Below are 13077 nucleotides of genomic sequence, written 5' to 3'. Positions count from 1 at the left end.
AGGACAGCCCCCCAACACAAAGAATTATCAAATCCAAAATGTCAATAGTGCCAAGTTCATTGAAAAACCATGGTTTAAAGTAATACTCCAATATTATTTTGATTTACATTTTCCTCTATTAATGAATCTGAAAATCTTTTCATGTTTATTGGCCATGAGGCTTTTTTATTCTGAAAACCACTTATTCATGTGTGTTGCTATTTTTCTGTTGGGCTGTTTGTCAATAGTATAGAATAGATACTAGACACACTTTGTCATCTTCATTATAATTGTTATCCCAAATCTGTTGTTTGCTCATCAATAAATTTTCTGTACTCTTGTCTTAGTCTCAGAGTCTTCCTAGAGGACCCAACTTACATACTGTGTACAATAAGAAGAGTTCGTAGGTAGTACCCACTGAGGACAGTTGTGAATACTTCAGTCAACATTTGGGAAGCGTTCTGGAGACCATTCCAGTTATCCAGGTTCTAACTGCTAAGTCCAAGAGCTTTGTGGCATGTCTTTACCCAAAACTTATTGTCAGCATCATCCAACTTTATTTTCTAATTTTTTTATGTTTATTTTTAAGAGAGAGAGAGACAGAGCGCAAGGGGGGGAGGGGCAGAGAGAGAGAGAGAGAGAGAGAGAGAGAGAGAGACAGAATCCGAAGCAGGCTCCAGGTTCTGAGCTGCCAGCACAGAGCCCGACATGGGGTTCGAACCCACAAACCGTGAGATCATGACTTGAACTGAAGTTGGACACTCAACCGACTGAGCCACCAGGTGCCCCAGCATCATCCAACTTTAACAAATATGTGATTATGAAAGAATACATAATGTCTGCAACAGGTAAGCACTGACAAAACAAAAGCAGAAGTAGTTGCCCTCACAAATAACTTACAGGAGTCGTGAAAGCCAAGTTGCTTATGGACCAGGGCATCTCACTCCTAAACAGAAAAGTGAAACACCAACCTTTTTTTGAATGTGCTCTTTTTCCCCCTTACTCTTGCTTCATTTTTCTTTGCTGCTTTCCCCCCACTATTTACCTTTTGTTTCCCTTCTCCTTTAATCCAAGTACTACTCTAATTATTTTTTAAAAGTATAGTGTGCAAAGATTTGTTGGAAACTCCTTTTATCTAAGTTCAGAATATTAAACAGCTAGTTTAAGCCAGCTAGTGTCAATAAGGAACATATTTTAAAACTAGGATGTAGGAGACCCAAATAAACCACAAATAAATTAAAAGATGAATATAAAATCTTCCATTTGTCAAAAGCCTCAATCATCTTCCAAACGCTTTGACAGTGAAAATCTTTAGCACAAAATATCCATAATAGACAATCAGGAATCTCTTATATATCTATAGACTATAGGAGGGTAACTATCAAGTTATTGCTGGAAAAGTGCATTTGAAGCAGCCCCTACAGTCCTCCCACTCCATTGAGAGGAGAAGTGAGCCTGGACTAGGGCTGTCATCCAGAAGGAGCGAGGATCCCCTACACCCAAGAGGTAAGTGATAGGCATACCTTGGCTGTCTTACAAGAGACCAAACTGCTGAGAACTGCTACCATAGAAAAAAATTTAATACCCTAAGAGAGAGGCACCCAACTCAAATAGAAAAACTAGTATTTGAGAAAACAGGATAAACCAGGCAAACTGAAACTTTAACATCAGAGGAATAAGAGGCTATCACAGTCATTTTAAAAGGAGTCTGCTTTGAAAGAATACTAATTAGACATCTTGAAAATTAAAAAGGATTATTATAATCAACTCAACAGACGGTCTGGGATTGGGGCACCTGGGTGGCTCTGTCGGTTAAGCATATGACGTTGGCTCAGGTCATGATCTCACATTTCATAGGTTTGAGCCCCACATTGGGCTCTGTGCTGACCGCTTGGACCCTGGAGCCTGCTTCAGATTCTGTGCCTTCCCTTCTCTCTGCCCACCCCTGCTTGAGATATCTCTCCCTCTCCCTCTCTCTCCCTCCCTGTCTCTCTCTCAAAAATAAACATTAAAAGAAAAAACTCAGTTTCTGCTGAGATCATCTTAATAGACAGTCTGGGACTATATATTAAAATGGGCATAACTGAGGAGCAAATTAACAAGCAGAAGATAGAGCCAAGGAAATCTGTCAGAATGCAATGAAAATAGAGGACAGGAAGATGAGACATTTGGAGAAAAACCTAAATGACATGGAATATAAATTCAGATGTTCCAACATCTACCTATCTGGAATTTAGAAGGAAAGGCACAGAATGGTGTGTTGAAGGAAATATTAGAAAAATTCCTGGAGGGGCCGCCGGCTAGCCCAGTCAGCAGAGCATGCAACTCTTGATCAGGGTTGTGAGTTCAAGCCCCACATTGAGTGTGAGCCCTACTTAAAAAAAAAAAAGAAAAAAAGAAAAGAAAAGAAAATTCCTGGAACTGAAATAACACACATTTTTAGACACATCATGGTGAAATTTGCCAACAAAAATCCTAAAAGTTTTTAGGTAGAAAAAACAGATTATCCACAAAGGAAAAAGAACCAAAGTGGTATTAGAATATCACCAACATGGGGTACTAAAAAACAATGAAGTAACAACTTTAAAGTTCTGAAGAAAGATTATCTCCAATTTAGCATCTTATACCTAGCCAAACTAGTTTTTAAGGTTGACTGCAAGAACAGAAATAGAGGTAGTATAACTTCCTTATCACTAAAAATAGACCCAAAAGTAGGGCAAATTATCAATACAAGTAGAAAGGGGAGGATAAAGGAAGAAACAAAAAAGGTTACATATGGCAGGAATCATTAAACAGGTTAATAACAACAAATGTCAATAGGTTAAATCTCCATATTAAAAAATTTTCAAACTATGCTATCAGGCATGACCTAAAACAAAGTGACAGGTCAAAAAGACTATAAAAGTTAGACAAGGCAAACACTAAGAAAAATAAGGCAGTATCAGACCAAAAAAACATTAAAAAGCCTCAGATGGAACACAAAAGGACAGCTTTACTGATAAAAGGCTCAATTTGCCAAGAACACATCATAATCAGGAATCTTTACGGGCTAATAAAACTTCAAAATAAGGAAAGTTACTTTTGATACTAAATATCAAGATAAACATTCTTCCAATTTTTGGCAAAACGTTTACAATGTTTCTAACTCATTTAGGACATGGCTAATACACATCCTTAAACACTAGGGACTGTTTATGTAGAAAATAATGTGGCATATTAAAAGCATGTGAGAAGTATATTTGACTATAGACCTACTGAAGACTGTTTTTAAAAGTTTATTTATTTATTTTGAGAGAGAGAAGGGGGGGGAGGGGCAGAGAGAGAGGGAGAGAGAGAATTCCAAGCAGACCCTGCACTATCAGTGCAGAGCCCAACGAGGGACTAGATCCCACGATCCCACCAACTGTGAGATCATGACCTGAGCTGAAATCAAGAGTCAGATGCTCAACCGACAGCCACCCAGGTGCCCCAGTATTTTTTTTTTTAACTTTTTAATTTTTTTAGAGAGAGAGAGAGAGAGAGCAAGCGAGAGCATGAGCTGGGGAGAGGGGCAGAGGGAGAGAGGGAGAATCTTACACAGGCTCCATGCATGGAGCCTGATTCGACCCTGGGATCATGACCTGAGCTGAAATCAGAAGTCGGACACTCAATTGACTAAGCCACCCAGGTGCCCTTATTCAGTATTTTTAATAAAGATTTATAGATTAGATAAAAACATCTTCTGGACAGAGTAATGACCTTGTCTCCGCAGAAACAGGTAATGAACTCCTTCCTGTCTACTAGAAGTTTAAGGCTAAATAATATCATACAGAATACAAGAGGAGGCAGTTATAGCAAGGGCTAACAAGTTAAAAGAACAGACATATCTGGAGAGATGAGTACACAAGGCTTTCCTTTCTCTACTTAGAGGATGGATACTTATTTTTATCCAGCAAAGTCTAAATCAACTTAAAACCAACCAAGTGAATCTTTCAATTAGCTATTTTCCTCCATTAGTTGTTTTATAATAGCTCCTTTTAAAAGTTATTAAAAATTCTTTAACTCCAGGGCACCTGGCTGGCTCAGTTAGTAGAGCATGTGACTCTTGATCTCGGCGTTGTTGAGTTCAAGCCTCATGTTGGGCTTGAAAAGTCTTAAAAAAAAAAAAAAATCTTTTAACTCCTAAGGCCAAAATTAGAATCTGATTAACGTCTTTTCCTTATTATACTATAAAAAAAACAATGGTCTGAATGACACTGTGTGGAAAAGGATCAAATTACATAGGCAAATCACCAAGTGCAAATTTTTTTCAGTTGCTTCCACTGCCACTCCAGAAAGCAAACCAAACCACATTTCTGGAGAGCACAACCTTGGTTAACATCCCTATCACCCCAAGCCCACTGTCTGCCTCATTACTTTCTGTCCAACTATTTCCCTTCCTTAATAAAAATGCAGACGGGGGGCTTGGGTGGGTTAAGCGTCCGACTTCAGCTCAGGTCATGATCTCGCAGCTTGTGAGTTCAAGCCCTGCACAGGGGCTCTGTACTGACAGCTCATGGCCTGGAGCCTGCTTCAGATTCTTAGTCTCCCTCTCTCTCTCCCCCTCCCCTGCTTGTGCTCTCTTTCTCTCTCAAAAATAAATAAACATTAAAATATTTTTTTAATAAAAAAAATAAAAATGCAGAGAAAGAATGGCATTACAGCAAGGACAGTACAGATAAACTAATCATTTTGGCCCACTGATGAAATGTAGGACAAAAAGCTGGTTAACACAATGCCAGCCTTCCCCTACATCAGGAACTAGACCTTATTTTCACAAGCTTTGAGGCCAAAACCAGGCAGAAATTAAAATGAATGCACTGGACAAAAAAGGTTGTATTAGAGAACACATGACGAACAATTCTTTATGAGGGATTTTAATTCCATCCTACAAGAATCCTTCACACTACTTTTCAGTAATCCCCACCTGCTGCCACCAGTCTACATTCTTGAGTTATAATAAGAACTTTCATAATTAAAGATTGGAGTTAGAAAACAAGCTCAAAGACAATTTTGAAAGCATATTTGATAAATGAGATGCAGACATACTGATCTAAAACATAATGGGAACATCCTGAAATGCCAGTTTATTTCATACGGTTTGTTTGCATATCTAAAAGTACTCAGGTGGTTTAAAAGTCATTTAAAAACCATTTATGTTTAAAAGACATTTAAAAGCCATTTATGTTACTGGAAATCACTTTTGGTTTGGGTAGTCGTTTTCAGGTTCTGAACATTCCATAATATTTTACACTGAAGTTATGTGAAAATGCAGCTCTCTCTGCATTTATTACAACAAATTATTTTCTAATTGCTCTGAAAATTCTTTTTAACAAGTAAATTGTATCATGTCATTCCTTGCTCAAAACCTTCCAGTAACTTCCCACCACCAAGACCTACACACAAGACTCCAAACTTTCGTTACTCCACTTCAGCCACATACTCAATTTTCATACATGAGTGTAAATTCAAACTTCATCAATACTGCTTAGAATACAGAAGAACTATGAAAAAGATGTTGACATCTGCCTAGTATGTCACATAAAGTATGATTTAAAATGGTCTACTAGAAAACTTAGTTTTTTTCCCCCATGCATGATTTGGGTAAATTCCATCTCTTTCATAATGAATAACGGTTCAGCAGAGTTAACTCCATGATTCCATGTGATTCTGCTAAATGAATTCAATAAATATTTGAAGCCAAATCTCACAAGGAATCCTGAAGTTAATGCATTAAGTAAAAAGGGCACCTGGGTGGCTCAGTCCCTTAAGCACGACTTGGCTCAGGTCACGATCTTGTGGTTCTTGACTTCGAGCCCCACATCGGGCTCTCTGCTGTCAGCAAAGAGCCTGCTTCAGATCCTCTGTCTCCCTCTCTCTGCCCCTCCCCTGCTCACTGTGTCTCTGTGAAAAATAAATAAACATTTAAAAAAATCAACTGTCAAAATTACTTTTGACAAATCTTTAGCAGAGCACCACACTGGAGATGCATGGTAGGTGCTATTACTATCCTCATTTTACATAAAGAGCAACTGAAGGCCAGACAGTCTGAGTAACTTGCTCAAGGCAGGATTCAAACTCTAGCAATTCCACTCCAGGTTGCCTAAACTTTACTTCTGTACTGCATGGATTGTCATCCACGTTTTATGAAGAATATTATTACAATCACATCCAGATTCACACTCTGGAACTGAAACAAAACAGATTCAGATATCCTATCTTGCTAACTACTAACTTTAGGGCAAAAGGTCTTTAAATGAAAAGACAAAGAGAGTCATCAGCACAATTAGATCTTTTTCTTTCTTTATGCCAAGGAAATATAACTGAATTCATTTTAATAAAAAGCACATTTGATATGACTCCACAATCAACAGGATAGTCTTTACCCTGAAGGAACACTAGAAGCAGGTCAAGAAACAAGTAGATTGGCAGCTTCTCTAAAGAATCACCACTGATTAAAAAACCCGAAACCCCAATTCACATCGGGAAAATGTGATTCGGTAATTAGTAAACTGTGTAACTAATAACCAGAAAATTATTAGAATCAAAGTAGCAACTACATATAAATATACACACACATATCCAAAAGTATTTGGGTAAGACACAAGAATTAAAAACAAGTAACTCAGGTAATAAATCTAAAAGGAAACAATGAAAAACACAGTAAATATGTAGGTCTCCTCTCCATAAGCACTGTGCTAGAACTTGTCAAACAAAAGGCAAAACCTACAAATCTACCCTGTACCTTTTGCAGAGGCTAATCTACTCTGGAAAAAAACAAGTAACATTTAAAGACCAAAGGAACAGATATTAAGGTATAATGCCAGTAAATTTAGTAGAATACAAAGTTGAAAAAAAAGTAATGGAGATTTGATAGTCAGTGAAGGTTACTTACAGGAATGTGCTCTGGAACAAAAATGACTAATAAAGAACAGCCAGGAAAATACTCCAAGGAGGAAAAACCACACACACACACACACACACACACACACACACACACAATTCAGACCAGAAAGGGTCCTTTAAGACAAGTCCTGCAATGGTAACATTGACTACATTATAGAAAGCTTTCAGTGATAGACATTTGGCAATAAGGACTCACTGTAAATGCTCAGCAAATATTTACAAAATATTATTCTGATAATCACATATAGTTACTGTGAAAGGAAATGAGCTGGAATCAGGTAATCTATGTGTAAGAAAATAAAATGGGTATCACCATAATACACATTTACATATATCAAAATATAGACAAAGTGGTTTAACACTGTTTCTTTTCAATGGCTTCATTCTCTTAAATTTACCAAATTCCAAAAGCATATTTAAAAATTCGAATCCCAGCTTAACAGAAGTAGCAATCAACTGTGGAAAACTTATAGCATGAGAAAGTCTTTTAAAAATACTTTTATCAACCAAATATTACTTTTATATGAATAAAACCTATTATATGAATAACACCTGAGATAATAAGTCCTTTCCCGTATTATATCCCAATATTTCCAAAATCTACAACCAACCCCACCCACTGAATCATAATACAGAACACTCTTTACCTAAGAATTCATTTGTAAGAATGCAGGTTCTGCAGGATTATGGTTGTAGTTCATACAAAATCAAGTGATTTATAAAAATAATGTCTAAGTAAGGTTTAAGACTGTTACACCAAGTTCTAGGTTGACTGGTGGAATAAAATGAAAAGCTGAATTCTGAAAAAATATTCAACTTGTGGAGATGTGGACACACACACACACACACACACGTCAAAGAATGAAGCTTCATTGGTACACTGACTCAACACCTGCTTTGTACAAGGCATTTATTAGGTTCTGAGAATAGTGAGATAGAGCCAGTCCCAGCCTTCACATATTCAAGAGTATAGTAGGAAAGATATGAATAAGCAACTCTAGTACTACGTGGTAAGTGCTATGGAAGGGAAAAGTTCAGTGTTATGTAATCACATAACCTATGCCCAGGTAAAGGGTTCAGAAAAGGTTAAATGATCTACATGTTGTGACTTGAAGGATGAGAAGGTAGAGTATTAGGCAGTGTTCACAGAACATCCAAAGCCAAGAAATAAGAGGAAATGTCAAGAGATAAAGTTGAAGAGGTAAACAGGATCAAGATCATGGAGGATCTTAAATGATGATGAATTTGAATTTTATCTGTTGGGCAATGAACAGAACACCACTTAATGATTTTAAGCACATAACTGTCAGGATTTCATTCTGGTAGTGACAAATGGATTCAAGGAAGACAATGAGAGTAGCAGTTATTCAGTTGAGAAATAATGGCCGTGGGAATGTAGCAGTCAGGCTTAAAACTCTTCTGGATGTTTTTCTGGATTAGATGTCGAGAATATGCCAATAGTTAAAAGTTAAGGATGATATCCAAGTCTCTGGCTTAGGAAAGTAGTCTGATGAGGCACATTAGTTGGTATTCTCAAGAAAAACAGGAAGGAGTCTGGATGTGAAATACCTGTAAGGTAATGAAGTGAGAATTCCCCCTTAAATTTGGGCCTCTTGAGAGTACAGTGTAGGCTATACACAAGAAATTAGGAAGTTATCAGTATACGTGATAAGTTCCTGCACAGCAAGCAAGCATCCAGTGAAGGTGTGGAAAGTAAGAGAATGCTTATGATAGAACCATGAAGGTCACCAAAAGGAAGAGGTAGAGAAAAGAGCCTGGAAAGGAGACCAAGAACAATCAGCAAGGGAGGTATCAAGAATTTTTTAAAAGGCAAAGGAAATCAGAATACAATGTGTCAGAAGCCACAGGAAAAGTTATGAAATTAAGAGAAGACAATGTAAAATACTGCCAAGGATCAAGTTAAGATAAAGACTGAAAGGTGTTCACTGTACTTAGTTACATAGAAATGTCACTGGTGACCCTGGTTTTTCTTTAAAGTTTATTTATTTTGAGAGTGAACAAGTGGGGGAGGAGCAGAGAGAGGGAGAGAGAGAATCCCAAGCAGACTCCGTGCTGTCAGCACAGAGCCTGATGTGGGGCTTGATCGCATAAACCATGAGATGACGACCTGAGCCAATACTAAGAGTCAGATGCTTAACTGAGCCACCCAGGTGCCCCAGTGACCCTGATTTTTAAAAAATGACTAGAAACAGATCACTTGAGGGGAGAGAATTACTTCATTTCAAAGATGACTGAAAACACCAGGTCACTCAGTCTTTGCTCTCCTAATTAAAATGCTTAAGTACATTTCTCCTTTCCCATTCTAGAGGGCTGACTTAGATTAGTGGTTTCTAACCATTTCATGTGGGATAACTACTGTGTAACATTAAAAAAGCTTGAACACCAGAATAGCTATTTTTTTTATCAAATTAAAAAACAACAGGATAGAACGCTACTATAGCCAATCAAAGTTTTAAATAAATGCACCTTTCAAAAAATTCTGTTTGAAAAAAAAAAATACCTAAGACATCTGTGCAGCCAGAATACCATACTTGGTATATATGTGGGTGTGGTAGTCCCTTGTGATACCTCAGAGACTCAGAGATTGAGAAGCCATATGGATAAGATGATCTTCAAAGAATCTATCCAACTTTGGAAATCTGTAATTCTTCAAGTCTTTTTAAAACCATTACTGAGGCAAAACAGCACCTTGTGGTAGGTTTTCCAGTGCCCCCAAATGGAACATGATTTAATACTTGAAGTATTTCAATGTCAGATGCTATCAACTGTAATTAGATGACTTTCTTTAGTGAAATCCTAAAATCCCCATTAATTAAACAGAAATATGAATTTCTGCTTTTACTTTCCGGTGTTTATTCCAGAAAAAAAGATAACTGGATACAGTCTACATTGTACACAAAAATCTCAAGCCAGCCAGTTTTATTAGTTCATTTTACATTAAGGCAAACATAGGCCAACAGACAAAAAACAATGATTTTCTCTTTTATTCACTGAACCTTGAATAGACAGTATTTGTCCATTCCTTCATTCCCTTAAAAATTATAGCTATTGCTCAGGTGGAGAAAGAACACAGCATCAGGATTCTGCCAGTTTTTCCATCAGTTGAAACAAATGACTTCCTTATTTACAAAACCCACTAAGGTTGCCAACTGAAAGGTGCTATTCAAATATAAAGCAATTTCTCCAACCACAGATAATAAATAAATTATAACTAGTGGTCAGTTATATTTAGATAAATCTAATAATAATTCTAAGGACCAGACTATAAAAAAGACAAAAAATAGTCTTTCAGTATTTATTGGTCCATCAGTAAAAACACAAATTTCCTTTACAAAAATGGAAAAGACATTTCTACTGTTGCTTTAGTGAAGAATCATTTAGTAATTCAAAGCAAGAATATAAGCCCACAAATTCCACAAGGTGAACAACCATATGTGTGTTTTGCTCAGTTTAAGGTCAAAAATAATAAATCATTTTAGAGCAGTTCAAGTTACACAAAGAAGTCAATCTTAAAATCTAATTTTTAGCAGCAGTGAATTAATAAAAAATTATTCTGATAAAACGACAAAACACTCCAAAAATTTAAAAATCATCACCCTGTTATCCCAGGCAATGCTGAAAAACTAAAAATGGACTCAAGAAAGTCTAAAATCTGTAAGACAGTTTGCTAAATTCTATACCAATGGTGTACTAAATTCAAACACCGAATGAGTGAGACACAGAAGTTTTTGAAACTACAAAAAAATGTCAAAAAGTTTCATGTGTAAGAATTATTTTTTTTTTAGTGATTATAGAACTAAAAGCTTTTATATATTTCTCATTCATTCATTATTCTTCCGTGATTAAAGTTAAACTAACAAATGAAATAAAAATGACCAGAGAATTTCAGATTTGTCATTAGCATTCAGAATCACCAATTTTCAGGGCTGGAAAAAATGAGACTGAAAGAGAGTATTTTAATTCTCTTATTGTATGGGATGACACTAAGATCAGAGTGATCAAATGACTTTCCCAAGGTGACTATGCTGGAGAGCCCACCATAGAGTGCACATTTCCTAGTTCTCACAGTCCATAGGTTCTTCCAGCTTACTACACTGCATTTTTCTACATTAAAAAAAAAAAAAAAAAAAAAGCTGGGGTGAGGGGGCAATGAGGATTGACTACTTAGCAAAACCATGTCTTTAACCTGAATAATGTAAGGTGGAAATGACTTGCAAATGTATTTAACTGGGAGTTTTTTGATCAAAGGTTTCAATGAACTCTGATTTACTCTGGAATTACCACTGTACAATCCGAGAGGCAGATAAAATCCTCCACCCCACCCTATCCCAGTATTGTTAAATGTAGCCAGGTCAATTGCCCACAGCTGTCAGATACCAAAAGGATTTAACAGTCTGTTCAACAAAACCATACAAAGTAGTTCAGCAGATACTCTGATGCGTGGCCTGACATCAAAGAACCTTTATCACGCAGGCCAGGCTTGGTCTGGTAATTTTTCAGGTAAAATTTAAAAACGAATTTAAGATGCTTCTACCCAGAAAGTTTAAAAACTCATTCCCATAGATAAAAAAGCAAATGCTACTCAACACCATTTCGCTTTGCCAACCAACAGTCACTGTATTTACCCATCCCATACCCTAAGACTTCAAATAACGGGGTGGCTCATTATTAAAGGTTATTATCTATTAAATTCTAGGCCTTGGAAATCACAATTCCTATCAACCACAATGTACTAATCATTCATGGAATCTGGCTTCCCTCACTAGTTAAACACAATCATCACATTTGCAAATATCCCCCGTACCCAAAACACCAGAGATAAATGCTGTGTCACTCAGAAAAAACAAAAAACAACAACAAAAAAACCCCCACATATGTATTTTTCTGAAACTAAAAGGAAACTGTCAAAGAAGGCCGCTAACCTGTGCCCTCGGGCTATTCCAATCCCTACAAAAGCATCCAGAAATGTGCGTCCCTAACCTCATGTGCTTCCAGGCAGCTTTCGTCTGACGGGAAGCCCCCTGACCTGCACAACTCGTCAAGAAAAGGCTGCACCCGCTGGGTTCCACCTCCACGGCCCAGGGCTACTTCTCACCATTTCCAGGTGAGCACCGGAGCCGTCGGGATGTCCGCTGCCCGGGGCCGGACTGGCCCTTCCCTCCGGGGTCTTCCGCTCGCTGTTGCGCTTTAAACCGCCGGCGTCTCCTCGGCCCCCAGCCTCCCGGCGCCGCCGCTGCCTGCTCCACAGGTACATGGCACCTGCACCTAGCAGCAGGGGAGCCCCGACTGCCAGCGCCAGCTGCCATCGCGGCAGGCCCCCAGTGCCGGGGCCTGCAGTCGCACCGCCGCCGCCCACCCCACTCCCGGAGCTAGGCGCAGCGGCTGCGACCACCGCCGCCTCCACAGGCTTAGAGGCGGCCATGACTGAGTGTCCTCCGCCACCGCCTCACTGCTGGTCGCGGGCGCCTCAGTCACCAGATAGCGTGCGAAGGAAGACCAGAAGGAGGGAAGGGAGGCAATGAGCGAGCGAGCGAGCACGCTGGGAAGCAAGAGCGGACGACAGAAAAGGGCCAGAGGTCACCGGAAGCCCAGGGCATGCCGGGCCAGACCCTACCGTCCTTCTCCTCCCGTCTTAACCGTAGGCGGGAACGGAAATAGGGGAGAATTACTTCCGGGTTAGGGGGAACAGGGCGGGAGAGAGTCGTCGTAAGTGGCTCCTTCTCTTTCTTTAAGCCCCCTCGCTGTTTGTGACACTAGCTTCTGGAGTTTTCGGCCTCCAGTGGTAGCCAGTGTCGTCCTCTCCGTCTTCAGAGGGTCCTCTTATCTTGAGAAGAGGAGAAGGGGCGCATATAAGTCGGATCTACAGTGCGCAGGCGGTCAGTGGAGGATTTGCAGCAGCCCTACGAATGGGCGGGAGTGGCTGAAGAGTTGTGAATGTTATTGGCTGGCAGGAGCAGTGGGCGGGGCGTAGCCCAAATAGCCCAATTTATTGGTAGAATTTGGGCCTCGTTTTCCCGTTTCAGCCACGTAGGCGCTTCTTAGATTCTCAGGTCCTGTAGCTTGGTTTTATGTCTTCATGTCTGTGAAGCCAGTGGATTAGAAGGACTTGTAAAGGTGTATGAAAGAAGAGCTCAAAGCTATAGGTAGCCTGTT

At 39.0% G+C, this 13077-nt stretch overlaps 1 protein-coding gene across 1 annotated transcript in view; it reads right to left on the bottom strand.

The window, feature by feature from the left end:
* Nucleotides 1-12695, bottom strand: part of TOMM70 (translocase of outer mitochondrial membrane 70) — a 34212-nt gene extending 21517 nt beyond the window's left edge. Inside the window, exon 1 of the mRNA XM_047099458.1 lies at nt 12020-12695. Within this exon, the coding sequence (XP_046955414.1) occupies nt 12020-12346 (327 nt within the window). The 5' untranslated portion in view covers nt 12347-12695. The remainder of the gene's footprint in view (nt 1-12019) is intronic.
* Nucleotides 12696-13077: the final 382 nt, after the last annotated feature.

This window comes from Lynx rufus, unplaced genomic scaffold (genome assembly GCF_022079265.1).
Source record: "Lynx rufus isolate CCGP_SWC_20201006 ecotype Redwood Valley unplaced genomic scaffold, mLynRuf1.p SCAF_5, whole genome shotgun sequence".
Taxonomy (NCBI): domain Eukaryota; kingdom Metazoa; phylum Chordata; class Mammalia; order Carnivora; family Felidae; genus Lynx; species Lynx rufus.
This window is presented reverse-complemented; position numbering and strand designations above follow the sequence as displayed.